The 14,612-nt window shown below is 35.6% G+C and overlaps 3 protein-coding genes across 4 annotated transcripts; all 3 read right to left on the reverse strand.

Moving 5' to 3' along the window:
• Window positions 1-1,683: 1,683 nt before the first annotated feature.
• Window positions 1,684-3,061, reverse strand: LOC110732777 (small heat shock protein, chloroplastic). Of its 2 annotated transcripts, none has more exons than XM_021912778.1 (2): window positions 2,394-3,061; window positions 1,684-2,295 (listed from the first exon to the last, which is right to left on the reverse strand). In XM_021912778.1, exons 1-2 carry the CDS (start codon window positions 2,587-2,589, stop codon window positions 1,892-1,894), a joined length of 600 nt encoding a protein of 199 aa, XP_021768470.1. In that variant the 5' UTR covers window positions 2,590-3,061; the 3' UTR covers window positions 1,684-1,891. The 2 variants fall into 2 exon arrangements, with proteins under 2 accessions (XP_021768470.1, XP_021768469.1); XM_021912777.1 differs by having other exon boundaries at window positions 1,684-2,304; window positions 2,394-3,040.
• A 788-nt stretch (window positions 3,062-3,849) lies between these two features.
• Window positions 3,850-10,405, reverse strand: LOC110732776 (vesicle-associated protein 1-1-like). Its single transcript, XM_021912776.1, is given in 9 exon segments — window positions 3,850-4,394; window positions 5,338-5,415; window positions 9,114-9,155; window positions 9,245-9,342; window positions 9,345-9,408; window positions 9,512-9,627; window positions 9,720-9,801; window positions 9,883-9,953; window positions 10,035-10,405. Coding segments are annotated over 9 exon segments (714 nt in total). The 5' UTR covers window positions 10,087-10,405; the 3' UTR covers window positions 3,850-4,283.
• Window positions 10,406-11,588: 1,183 nt separating this feature from the next.
• Window positions 11,589-13,693, reverse strand: LOC110732778 (probable aspartyl protease At4g16563). The gene has a single exon (XM_021912779.1). The coding sequence runs from the start codon at window positions 13,410-13,412 to the stop codon at window positions 11,931-11,933; it is 1,482 nt and encodes a 493-aa protein (XP_021768471.1). The 5' UTR covers window positions 13,413-13,693; the 3' UTR covers window positions 11,589-11,930.
• Window positions 13,694-14,612: the final 919 nt, after the last annotated feature.

Consider the following 14,612-nt stretch of genomic DNA (forward strand, 5'->3'; position numbering starts at 1 on the left):
TTGAACAAAAATTAGTAATAAATTTAGAAAATAGAATGGGGATGGAGTAGCAACCAGAAGAGAGAGAGGAGGAAGAAGAAAAAGACGGAGCAGCTGCCATTACTGACTGATAAAGGGTGGCGTGGAAAAGTGGAGTAGAGAGGGTAGAGTAGTAGAGTGAGTGTTTGCGTGTTGTATGATGACAAAATGACATATAAATAAATAAATGATGAGTTGATCTCTCATCTGAGGGAATATTAATGAATAAAACAGGGCAGGGCTCAGGGGTAATGCCAGCTGCCACCTGCACTCTGCTACTATCAGGGGTATACATGTCATACTACTCCCTACTCATTTTCTGCTCAGTACATTTCGACCCAACCCAATTTACAAGCAAATTTGATGGTTCCAATCCAACCCAAAATTGCTCAAATCATTCCGACCTCTTTATTTCCTGGACATGAATAAGTTAAAAATTATCCAAAAGTGAAAGATTATAATTCATGTTATTGGAATGAATTTGGTTTTAGTGGTTTTATTATTATTGATAGTCAACAACTGTAAGTCTGGAAGAGAATAAGATATGATTCTAATCACCAACTTTATATCACAGGTTTCTGTTATAAGGTATTAGAAAAAACCTCGACGCTACTTTGTTGAATTTAAAAAACAACCTATGAAATCTAAATTGAAGGTTATAATTCACAAAATAGGACCATTTTAACAGGATTTTGTGAATCCCATATAAATCACCACAACCTCTATAATTTCTGGAACTTAAAAAGTCAAAAATTATCCAAAAGTGAAAACTATAATCCACACATTTTAGACCACTGTTAAAAAAAAATTACAAAAAAAAAAAAAAAAAAAAAAAGAGAAAGAAAAAAGTGAATGGTTCCCTCAAGGTTATAAAATTAGGTTTGAACTAAGGGTTATAAAATTAGGTTTGAACTAAGGGTTATAAAATTAGGTTTGAAACTATAAAAATCAAGTTTGTAAATGTTTTTAAAGGCAAAATTTAAAGGTTATGATTCACGAAATTTAACCATTTTTGGAGAGTTCGAGACCTAATATCTAACAGTGTATTGTAAATTTGCAATACAGCGTTAAGAATTGCATATGTTTAAAGTAAACAAGTAAATCTACATTACCCTAAGGTTTCAATTTTTGTTGACACTCTTATATAAACACGTTATATTAGAACCTAGACATTTATTTTATTAATTTAGGTCTACTCAACATTTTTCGAGTCTAACCTTTAAATTTAGATACTTCGTATTTACAAACATCCAAAAATTTGCATCATCTATTTTAGATTTTTAGCCAAGCACTACTAAGTTAGATTTTTAGCCAAGCACTACTAAGTTAGATTTTTAGCCAAGCACTACTAAGTTAGAAGTCGAAGTACTTTTTATGATCTTTAGGGTATTAGAGATATCCACATCCAAAAATTTGCATCATCTAGTTTAGATTTTTTATTATTAGGTGTGGGTTTATGTATATTTATGTTGAAAAAACAATAACATTTCAATTTTTTTAAATAAAAATAGATGGTCTAATTTTTCAATAGAGAATAGAGATTGATAAGTTATTTGAGAGGATTATGTTGTTTTTTAAACTACTTTTTCAGTTTAAAATTATATACGCCAACGACAAATTTCGAAATGAGATATTCACTTCAATTCCATAAATTTGATCAGTCTGTATGAATGTTCAAAATTTGCTATATATCAAAAATAAGGATCATTATACAATAATAAGTTACTGAAATTTATAAAAGTAAAAGCTGTAACATATTAACATGGATTATTGAATTTATTGGGAAGAAACTACAGGAGGATTGCATAAAGTACCAAAAGTCAACCCTTAACAAGACTAGACGACATAGTAGCTCATAACACTATCCAACACATTAATCAACCATAACATTGAAAACATCCTTTTTCTCTTCTTCCTTGAGTTTAGGAACAATAACTTTGAGCACACCATTCTTCATCTCAGCCTTGATACCATCGATCTTGTAGAGGTTTGGAGTCAATTCAATCCTGCTAGAGTACCTCCGACGCTGCTCTTCTTCCTCCGTCTCTTTCTCGGCCTCACCTTTGATGATCAGGGTGTTATCTTCCACAGAAACCTTGACATCTTCTTTGGCCAAACCAGGCATATCAACCTTCAATTGAAGAGCTTCTTCATCTTCTCGAACATCCCAACCTCTTCTCGTAGCTCCTCCACTTCCAATGCCTCTGAATGGATTCTCCATCAGCTGATCCATCAGGTTCATCAGCCGCCCCACACTCCTTGTTGGCGCGAATGGATCTAAAACATCTATAATGTAATGTACCACATTCCGATTCTTATTTTTCAAATTAATTTTTAAAGAAAATCAGAGAGAGAGTAAGAATTAAGAAAGATACCTGAGAAAAAGGAAGCAGGAAAGTCACGACGGCGTGAGACAGGAGCACGGTCAGAGCGATCTTCAAGGTCGTGATCGTGATCAACTCTGGCCATCTGAGCATTGGTATTAAAGGACCGACTCACGGAAAGTGGTCGGAAAATACTGCCGGAAGCTAAGTTCCTGCCGGCGAGTCGTCGGAGAGCCAAAGACGCCATGACAAAATTAGAAAATAGAGGATGATTTGTGAGTATTACTGTATCTGCAACAATTGATTTGGAAAGTGACTTCTACCAATGTGGACTGTGGTCATATAGCCAACAGAAGGCGGTGGATTAGAACAACCAAGAATTGTATCGAAGCTTCTACACACTTGCCAAGTGCTTGTATGTGTTTCTGGGAGACTGGAAGTAGCCTGGAGAAGCTTCTACACAACCCTTTTTTTTTCCTTTTTTTTTTCTAATTCCCGTTAACAACGGTCTCTCGGTTTCTTTTTCCCCAAGCTTATATGCAAAAATATCTTCCCCCAGGAAGTACTAAGGTAGATTTGATACATTTGCAAATGTATATCAAATATTAAAATATTGAAAAGCACATGAGGAAGAGAGAGATTGGCAAGTGGAATCATTTTTACATGCACAACTGAAAGTTTATATAATATCATTGACTGTATAGTGATATTATTTCTAAACGTAGTTATTACCACTGAATGTTTGATACTACTATTTAATTATCTAGTAATACTATTGATCACCAATATTAAAAGTTTTTTTTTTTTTTTTTTTGTTCTTTCCAATTGACAATTGACATAAGCTATAGCATTACGTAATTTTTTTTATTATTAAAATGACAACATTAGAAACAATTAGTATGGGCTTATGGAAAATCAAGACTAAAGCATCAAAATAAGTAATTTTTTTTTTCTTTTACTCACATTATTAATCTGAAAATTTATAAAAATAAACAAAACAAACCCGTGAAGCTTTTTTCAACAAGTTGAATAACTCTATAATACAACCCGAGTAGAACCGGTCAAAATCACCCTTGATGAATCCAACTCATCAACACTAAATACTAAGTCAAGCTGCCCAAGCAAGTTTGGTAGAATTAGTGACTAATAGTTACTAAACAAGGTAAAACACTACAGTTGATAGTTGATACTAAGATTGATCACTCTCCTAAACGTTGGTGCACATAGCGTTGCTTGTTAGTTGAGACTAATATTGATATCAAGATTGATTTGGTCATAAGACAGTACAAAGGCATAAGCAGGAGATCATAGCTAAAATTAATAGGTGACTTCAGTAAATTCCTTGTATGAGTTATCCCCTTCTTCACACGAATTCATACATATTCTTTGTTTTGTTTTGTTTTGGTCCAAAGCCATATCCTGAAAGCTATATGTATTTTGCAGATTAAAATTAGGAAAAACAATAATATAAAAGAAAGAATTGTAACCCTATTTACAAAATCAAGGAAAAGATCAACTGAATCTTTACTTCATGCACAAGAATCGTAAGATTAAATGAATAACAAGGGGTAAACATTCTTCTAGATACAGCACGTAACAGGTAGCTCTTTTCATACGTACACAAATATGACTGACTAAACTGTTATGGTGAACCGAAAGGCTAAAAAAGAAATAGTACAGAGTTGTTAAATTAGCAAAGAATGATGTTGCAACAAAAACATCAATGGTCTCAAACCCAGGAAAATAAATAAAAAAATCTCAATATGTTCCATCAATACTAGTGAATCAGTTAACTACAAACACATGAACACTGCCTAAACAACCTTTTTCCCCTTCTGCATAGATAGCTAGCACCATCACGTTTATCCGTTTCTCTAATTACTGGTGTAAATAATACAGTAACAGTAACGGGATAAAAGGTAACCGGCATTCCTAGCTTCTTCATGCCTTCTTCATGATATAACCCAAAATTACTCCAATTAAACCGATTAATATCACAAGCATAAATGAAACTCCACCTTGGCTTTTGCTAGCTTCTCGCCTCAAAAGCTCCTGCATATTGTTTGTATTATTATCATAGGAATTTGTATAAGCAGCACATAAGAAAATACTACAAAGTAGGGAAGTACTACATACGAAGTATATACTAGTATTAAAAAATGAAAGGCACCAAAATTTTCCTAAAACTACATCAAAACCAATCAAGAGAGATTAGAGTTGCAACTCCAGCAAGTCATCTTTCTTTTCTTTTCTTTTCTTTTCCTTTCTCCTTTTATGATAGGTAAGAAAAAGAGTGAACATGAGAGTTGAAGTCCAGCAAGAATGGACAAGAGAACTCTTTAGGACATGCTGACCCAAATTCAATATTCTTTTTCAGCCTAGTACAGATCATTGACATTTTGACCTTGTCAGTAGCTATTATATGTAATGAGAGGGTGATTGTCATATGTAACTAATTTAGCTCACCACCATCCATCCTTTTAGCTCTGGGCCTCTGGTGTTGGTGGGCTCTACCCCCTTACAAATATGAAAACCAAACACGCTGATTCAACCAGTTAATGCAGGCATGGATGCATGATGGGCAGGAACACGGATTCAACCACATCACTACGACACTACATACACTAAATATAGAGATCCGCCAATTCTTTATTACAGAATTAAATTAAAAATGCTCACAGTATATATCACCCATTTTTTCCATGAAATATAAATTTCAGAGCCATTAAAGCCTCTCAAAAGTTGCCAAATAAATTAAATTGGTGAAGCAATATGTCCAGTAAACCAAACAACTTCAGCTAGACGTCTAAAAGCTTTAAAGACATACTGTTTTTATAAGAAGTGTCAGAATTTTTGGTAAGAGATTTCAGCTAGATCTCACAGAATGTCTCATTCTCATGCAGAAGAATTGACATGTACCAAGGTTTCGAAAGCTGCTTGGCCAACTTTATAAAAGAAAGTGGTAAACAAATTAGACAACCAGTAAAGCTCTCACCAATTCCTGTCGGAGTTTGTTATTATGATGAATTGCGGAATTTTTCTCCTCGGTCAGCTTTGCAATAAGAGCTTTTGCCTGAAATAGTGTTCAAATTTTAAAGAGAATTCAGAATGCATACATTATTATGAAGCTGACAGAATTCAGAAAAAACAGGCCAGGAGAAAAGAAGCAAGCAATCTAATAACTTCATTTGCACTCATTTATATACACAACTGGATAACTAACATCACAAAGAATATAAAGGGTGGCTATACTGCAAACTATAAAGCATGTCCTAAGGTAAGGAGAAAAGGTTTACATCGAAACCCCCAAAGATCTAATTTCTAAGATGTAGCCTTGTGCGTAATATGTCATAAAAATAAAGAACTATTTGGTTGGAAAATTTCTAAAAAGGGAAAATAAAATATCTCCCCTGTTTGGCTGTTTCCCTTCAGCAGTGATTAATTTAACATTTTTCAGCTTTCGAAAATCCACAACACCTACTAGCAACCACAACCACACACACTTCCACCATTACTGACAAACACAACCTCCCCCAACCTACATATGACACCCTTTAGGTGCTATATCATATCCACAGCCAATATCAACTTCAACAAAACCCACCATCAAAGATAAAACTACAAATCACAATAACAACCCAAACCAAAATAAACCATCATGGCCACCACCTGTACTTCGCCACTACCGGAAATACTACCACCAAATCATCCCTTACCGTAGAACATGCTTCCAATCCCCACTAAGAGAGTTCAATATTCCACTAACTTCCTTTCGTCTATTGGTGGGATGGAATTGAGAGTCAAGTTCCGGATTTGGAAATGTTAGCCAATTTCAAATTTTCAACCACCAAAGAATCAAGTCTAGCCCATAATGCTCAAGGCGTTAGTGAAAATTTGGTGATGGTGGTTGATGGTGCCAAACATAAGGATGAATAAGATAGCAGAAGGGGGGTAGGGCGATGAAATGAAAGAAGTTGAGCAACTTAAGAGTGTTTAGAGATGAGAAATGGTGGCAGAAACCTTTGAGGGTTTAAAAACCCATTATCTAGTAATGTGTAACAAACATCATATAAGAGATTTGACTTTCATTCCCTGGTTAACCGAACATAAAAATTGATTTCCCGTTTCTTTATTCCTTCCCTTGTTTCCCTATCCAAAAACATCCAAGACATTACTATTTGTTGAAGTGGATTTCTTCCCCAAGCTATTCATGCTAATACCCTATTGAAGCCATAGTCACATCACCATTCAAATGAATACCCTCACCCCGTACAACAATCAAAAAAAATAAATGTAGAGTACTAAAAGCTATTTCATGAGTCCATGGTGAAGGTTATGATTTAATATTGATCCAACACCCAACCCATCACCATAAAAGGGGGGAAAAAAAACAAAAAACATAGGCAGTAAAACTCACTCCTTTTTTCAAATATTTGAGAGTCAATTGCATCACAAACTTGGTAGACTTAGCAAGCCATGTCAAATCCAGATCCACCAGAAACACCACAGTGAAAGGGATAAGACTGAACAGTGAACACCCTAATAGCCCCTCCCTCTTTAGATATTCAGGGACAGACGAATTTAACAGAAATGGCTGGAATGTGGATTGGGGACATAAATTAAATTATATGAGCATCCCCACCAACTAAAGGGCACTTTCCTTAGTGGCTTGTTAGGGTTAGGCTCATTCTCTCTCTCATCTTTGTCCTCTCGCTTCTTTGTTCCAAAAAAGGATTGGCATACTAGTCCACAGGACCACCACAACAGCTGAACACCTCCTCTAAGCTGAATTGAATCCTCCATTCCTTCTCTCCGACCTCTGTTCTCTCTTAATAAGTTTAACATCAAGGGTGATTTATTTTCTCTTAGTGAACTCTTTTTTCAATCCATAGTTATTTTCCCCCCTGCTAGAGTGCTAACTTTTTCGATTATGTGTGGAAGCTTATATACTTCCTCTGTTTTTTAATACTTGCGACACTTACCTAAAATGGAAATGTCACAATACTTGCAACACACTATAATTGGATAGTATTTTGTGGTAGAAGTTGTACTATTACCCTTATCTCGCTAAATATCTTCCCTGAAACTTCCCATTTTATAGGCCGCCCTTTTTCCTCCTCCATTTCTTTCTCTCTCCTCTTTTTTTCTCCCTTCGTCTCCCGCCACTTTCTTCTTCATTTTTCCGATTCAATTTTCAAGAAAATGGTGGAATTCCTCGCTTAAAAATCCTGCAATTTCTTGTTGCTCAAGCTCGTTTAATTCTTCAATGACAGCTGCTAAGCGCGCAATTCAATTCGGTGTAAATTCGAGTAGGTTTAAAGCTAATGGCGGAGGAAGTGTGTTAAAACATGCGAGACCCACTTTTCTTAAATACCGAAAAAATGTGTGTTGCAAGTATTAAAAAGCGGAGGAAGTATGTGAATTAATGTTAATTTTCATTTGAAAAAAAAATAAAAAATAAAAAATAAAAAATAAAAAAGATTTGGGAAGTATATAACTCATTGATTCTCAAAAAACTGATTGCTTTAATTTTTATAGATTTATTTGTTGAACACGTAATTTAAACTTTGCTGTGTTTTTTTATTTAATTTTCAGATTTCCCTTTTTATTTTGTTCCATCACAGAATAGCCTAGGCAATAAGTTCCTAGAATTCTTGGTAAACCCACTCTTAACTCGTAAGGTACTCCCAAAAAAAAAGAATATATATATATATATATATATATATATATATATATATATATATATATATATATATATATATATATTGAAGGCAAACCAGTGATTTAAAACAGGCACACAAATGACATGATATAGAGTTGGTATGTCAAATAAAGCAGAGCCGTCAAACCAGACCCAGATTAACTGTACTAATCTAAAAAGTTAAACCTTATCTTGAATTGAGAAACTAATATGTAATAGAATCAAACAATTTCAATAAAAAAATTGTTCAATAATTACTATACATAATAACAAAGATAGATCATTTTACTTTCCATTCATACACCCAACCAATCATAAACATCAGCAACATAACAGCGACTCATGTCTCCCCCTCTCCAAATAAAAATCGATTAAAAAATTTGTAAATTTGTAAATAGACCATTTACAAACACACAAAATCTGTAAATACGTCCTCCGTTTTATTGACTTGCACAGTTTGACTTTTACACTATTCATATACTTCATTTTGACTAGCTTTGATGATTTATTAAAATACAGTCATGTGGGAGTTTGTTATAATCATCTCAACTTATACCTTCATAGTATCAAATTTTTATAAATTTTACATATTGTTAATTAAAGATATTTGTAATTGCAATAATGCATTGGCAAGCATGAAGTGAGAAGTATTGCAAGTAAATAAAAACAGAAGAAGTATTATTTGCAAACCTAACTAAGAATTGAGTGGGTGAGGAAAAAAGGAGGGTTGCTCAGCAAAGACACAAAATTGATTTAGAGTTAGATCAAAAACTCCCTAGAAGCTAACTAGTTCAACCTTACAAAACAATTAAAAATATCTCAACAATTTTAACATAATGCCTCAAATTATGAAGCAAAAATACAAAATTATCTAGCATCTGGTTACAAGCACAATAAAGGCAGGGCAGTGTGTTTATGTATATGTATACACACATAGAGTGATAGAGATTGATACGATTACGATCCTAAAGTAAAGTATATTATTTCAGTTCGCAAAACAATGTCAGGTTGATGAAAATTTGATGAAATGAATAAGTTGACAAAGTATGGTAAAATAGAAAATATATTACCTCTGTAGGTTTGTCATGAGATTCACCAAATGTTCTTGATGCCTGGAATTTGAAGTAAGAGACGCATTATCAATAGCAACAAGTCAAGAAAGAACGAGAACAAAAAGAGAAAAAAAAATGAAAATACTTACAACAGCAGAGTCGGAATTACTAAAATGACCGTTGTCAGAAACAGAACCCCTAGGGGAACCGCCTTCTTCAGAGCCTTCAGGAACTGGCGAAGGCGGTTGGCGGGGGAAACGTAGAGCACTCTCAGTTTGCACTCCTCAACAACATGTCCTGCCTCCTTGCTAAACTGGAGGACGAAGCGCACAGGAGTAAGTAGCCATGATGCCACATAACATGAATGGAATGAAATTGTTGGTAGGCTAATTCTTAGTAATCGAAAGAATGGTTACCATTTCTGGAGTGATATCTTTAACAGTTGTGCCATGGTTAGCAATAACACTCTGAAGGAGAAATTTGTCCTTGCATTGCATATCAGAAGGGGGCTCCTTCAGTGCTTGCATAGTAACTGTATATAATAATATATAAATTAATTAACAGAAAAACTGAACATCCCCTCAATAATCAATTAAATTACTAGTAAATATGTTGTTTAATTACCTACAACATCGCATGTTGATCGGGGCAAAACTACGCCCGTGTTAGGACGAACGCAATACTTCTTGGGATTGGTGGTTTTAACCTAATTAGAATAACATTATACATAAGAACCATAATTGAATGAAATGCGAGAATTGAAGAAATAAAAATCAGAAAAGAAAACCTTGAAGGCGACATAGTTATCGGTCTTGTTGGTTAGATAAAGAGAAGAGCAGATCTGCTTCTTGAGCTCAACTGCATAATAGGAAAAGGAACCCTAGCTTAGATCAGCAGCAAATAACAGATCTGTAAAAATTAAGAAAGAATGAATAGTACGGTTAAACTTGAGCTCCAAAGGTTCGATATTGAGAAGCTCGCCCGTGCTCATCTTCAATCACAACCGGATCCGACAAATTCGATGATCAAACCCCCGCTACAGATTTACCACTAATCTGCAAACGCAAACAAGGTGACGGAGATTTCGAGATTCTGGGGATATTAGGAAATAGGAAGGAAGCCCTTTTCCTTTACTTTTAATTTATTTATTTATTAAGTTTAGGTGGGAAGACAGTTTGATTTTGGGGAAGGAAGGAAGGAATGAAAGATCAAGGACAAGGATGGATCGATTTCAATTTCAGAGAGAATGACTTTGCTTTGTGCCTTTTTTAATTACAAAAACAATTGTACAACGTGCTACACATCTCTCCCTTTCCCCGCACTTTTTATTTGGTGTTATACATAGTGTTTTAGATTAGTAATTAATTGATTTTAATATAAAAAAGAATGTAAGTAGGTATTCAAAAAATTATATGAAAATATAATGTGTTATTATTTTATTGAAAAATAAAGAATGTGATAGAAAAAAAAAACAATATTCACTATTCTTTATTTACACTCTAGTCACACTTTTTAAAAATTTACTCGTAAATAAGTAATATAAGGATTGAGGCAAAACCTTCTAAATTTAAAGGCATTATAAGTATCGGAATAGTTGTCACAAGAATAATTGGTTTGTGGCAGCCAAGTGTTAAAAGAGACGTTTAACTCTGTTCATGACATTGTCGCAATGACGACTCAACCTACTACTTTCCATAAAATACACAATTGATCATCGCGCTTGATTGAAAACAAGACTATCATGTGCTAGATTATGACTTAACACTTCTAAATCAAAAATTCATGCTAGAAGCGAAACATGCGCCTAATGCCTGATTGTCGTCCTACAACAAACACCCTAATGGCATATCGGGATCGCATGGGATTTATGAGAAACACCTCGACATCTTTCTTCTTGGAGATTGAAATGTATGATAATTCTTCAAAATCAAAGATTGTAAAACACGATTTCGGATTAATTTTAAGAGTAAATTATCAAGCTTGAAGATAAATGGGAATTTCTTTTATGGGAAATCATGAAATTGATTTTGGAGGAAGTTCAACGGAGATTAAAATTTTAAAGGATGTAGAACTAGTAAAAAGTGTAGAAGAACAAGTCTGTAATATGAGGCCTCGTTTGGTAAATTTTAGGAAATAGTTTCCTTTAAGAATTTCTAATGCATGAACATTTAATTCCTTTATAAAATTCCTACAAATTACAATAATGCTTTTGATTGTTAAATATTAGAAATTGTGAATGAACAAGGGTGGAATGGGTGTTCTCATCTTTTGTGAAAAATTGTAATTTCCATAAATTATAAATTCCTCCATTTATACTTTTTATTTACTTTTGTTTACACGGTAAGATACAGGGTGTGCCCCTCCTATCATAGGAGGGGTGGGGTGAGGATCAAACCCTGGTCACTCTTGGGGAAGATGGAGGGACAAACCGTCCCTCCACTCCATGATCCTCCATTTATACTATGTCAACCATATAACGTAACCAAATGGAAATTCATGAAAAAATTAAGTGCCTGAATTAACAGCTGAAGATAAAAACCTAAAAGATAATTACAAAAGTACAAATGTACAATACTTGGTTACAAGGAAAAGAGAAAATCTATACAAACACCGAAACACGTCTTTCCTGTTGATGTTGCTATTATTACCCATTGGAAATTGGAACCACTTACCTATCTGCACAAACGAAAATGACTGAGTAGTGAGTAATTTACTTCATAGTGCAAACTCATTAAATCCATCATCAAGCTTAACCTTGAGCTTCACGTGCGGCCAATAGTTTATTGGCGTTGACACAATTACAAAAAGTCAACTCCCCCAGCCCCCAGGCGCACGTTAGTGCTGGTTCAAATTATTCCACAAAGTTGCACACTCCCTGCGGGCAAACCCCACCCGGCGCTCCGCCAAGTCGTAAACCACCTCAAAACCTTGCTGTTGATAATTTCCGAGCGTAGCCCCGGGCCCACTCTCCTCCTCCTCTTCTTCTCCAGCGTCCATCATCATCAAGCATCCCATCTTCCTACCCTTGCTCTTCTTCTTCTTGTCATCCCCACCATCCATAAATTCGTGAAAGTAATTTCTCCTGGGGAGCACCACACTCGAATTCCTCCCAAAATGCAACGCCAACGATGGAATCACTACCCCCAACCTCCCTTTCCTACCATGCATATAAAAACAGGGCCTCAATCCTGTCATCGACTCTGTCTCCGTTGCCCGCTTTAACACCTTTCCTATTCGCCGTTCCAATTCTACTGCCACCGCCTTGTACAGCTTGCTTGGCAACATCGTATACGTGGTCCCACTATCCACCACAACTCCCCCGTTTCCCTGTCTGTCTACTCTCCTCAAATTCTCCGGTGCTTCAATCCGTCGACTTCCAACAGATATTGCCTCCAACCCAACCGAGTAGAAGTAAGGATGTTTGGGGTTTTCCAACATGGGAGTGTAGACATATTCAGAAACTTGATCGATTTCAGTCTCCTTGTATTTGCCGAGAATGAGGGGACTTGGGTGTCTGAGTTTGGTGGAGTCAAAGGAGTGAGAAACCAAACAATAAGAAAATTGGTTACCCAAGTCAGGGGATAAGTTAGCTAATTGGGCTGGAAGAGAGAGAGAGCCTCTGCCAAAGCCAGCAACTCCGATGGGTTCACCTAGAGTAGAGTGAGCACAACCAAAGGTAAAATTCTTTAGATTCAAGGGCTTACTGTTAGAGGTGGAAGGCATAAGTAGAGTCTCACTGTGTAACTCAGCAATCAAGCTACCGTCTCCATAAGCGTAGTAGAAAGAGGGGCAACTGAAATTGGAACAGTCTGAGATTTCGATTTCATCAAGAGGACACTTTGCGATGGCACACAGGTTAGAGGAGGAGAGGGAAGAGTGGGCGGAAGAACAAGCATGAGACTTGCAGGAGAGGAGAGAGGATTTGGAAACGTTGAGAGGGGAAAGGGAGCCAGGGGGGTACTTGCCTTCACAGAGGATGCATTCAAAGGGAGAACAAGGGAACCAAACCATATCACTTCCAGTATCCATATAAACAGAGAAGGTTTGGGATTTGAGGGTGAAGGTAAGCGTGTAATCGCTTCCAGGAGAGAGAGGAAGAGATACTCGTTTTCTGTTTGTATGGCGACGGTGTCGAGCAGCAGAGATGGTGGCGGTAGACTTCAAGAGGTGATGGGCAGAGGAGAATTGAGTTTTGGAGAGTGAGTGGGTTAAAGGGAGTAATTGTTGGGATGTTACTGAGACCGTTGAAAGAGATAGGAAGAGAGAAAAGCATGCAAGGAGGAGCTTAGAGGAAGCCATAGACATAGACATAGACATAGATGGTGGCTCTGTTTTCTTGAGAAAAAGAAAGAAAGAAAGAAGATAGGGGTTTTGAGTTTTGAGTAAGCGGAGATATAAAGAAAGCAGAGGAGAGGTAAGGTAAGGAGGAAGTTTCTGGTAAAATTGAAGGGTTACAGCTATACACTTTAGTACTAGTCCACTCCACTCGACTAGGTAGATATTTCGGGTATGTATTTTAATTTGAAGAGAAGGCCATTCTTTAAGCTAGGAATTGTGAATTGTCTAAAATGTTACTCCGTAGTAAGGAGACATTCCGTATAGGTTGATACTAGACAGGAGCAGTGGGACTGGGGTATTATAGTCTTGTTGCTTTTTTAACTTTGATTCGGTTGGTTTTGATTTTTAAGAAGTGGTAATTGTGTTCAAGATAAGGATAGTTTTAGTTTTCTCCATCTAATACAAAGTCTACAAATACTAATATAAAAAGTCGGCTATTTAAATAGGAAGTACAGTACTTGTTACCCCTCATCTTCCCAATATTGATTAGACCTGTTTACTTTATATGTTACACTTAATATGGAATTGGGACAAATTTTGTTAATCAATTTGTCTGTAAATAAAATATATTTATTGTTGATTAAAGTTAAATATAAAAAAAGTCTAATGGGAATAATTTATTGCTTTTGAGGGAAGTAAGAGCGATATATTAAGGTTATATTTTATAAATTAAAATTGACAACTAAATTGATGCCGAATGACATGTGAGTATAATTGGTAGAGCGATTCTCATAATCTTTCTTCCTTTGCGGTTATGGATGAAGTGGGGGTGAATGACCGATTTGCTTTGAAGAAGGGCAAGAACCCAAAAGAATAAATTATGCAGTCCGTATAGAACAATCGAGAGCATCCACAATTGTAGTATAAAAGGACTTGCTTGCAATTTATAAATAGTTAGAGCTACATGTTCACCATTGTGGAGCTACAAAGGTTGTAGCTAAGGCCAAGCGGCTACAAGGTTTTGCTCCACCCAATACACTTATATTGATTTATTTAATATTTGTATGTATTTGTTTTATGTTTATTTTTTTATTTTTGATTTATTATTATTATTCCCAATTACAAAAATAAATAGCTAACCATTGTGAAGGTTATAGCTTAGATGTTGTAGCTTATTTTAACTAAGAAAATAATAATGTGGCAATTGCTAGCTACAAACACATGTAGCTAGCCATTGTG

The sequence above is a fragment of the Chenopodium quinoa genome, unplaced genomic scaffold (genome assembly GCF_001683475.1).
Source record: "Chenopodium quinoa cultivar QQ74 unplaced genomic scaffold, ASM168347v1, whole genome shotgun sequence".
NCBI lineage: Eukaryota > Viridiplantae > Streptophyta > Magnoliopsida > Caryophyllales > Amaranthaceae > Chenopodium > Chenopodium quinoa.

Excerpts from the sequence above, each read along its gene's own strand:
- LOC110732777 (XM_021912777.1), bottom strand. The coding sequence starts at position 2,589 with ATGGCGTCTTTGGCTCTCCGACGACTCGCCGGCAGGAACTTAGCTTCC. Across the intron at positions 2,305-2,393 it reads TCCTGCTTCCTTTTTCTCAG|ATGTTTTAGATCCATTCGCG; the intron begins GTATCTTTCTTA and ends ATTACATTATAG.
- LOC110732778 (XM_021912779.1), bottom strand. The coding sequence starts at position 13,412 with ATGTCTATGTCTATGTCTATGGCTTCCTCTAAGCTCCTCCTTGCATGC.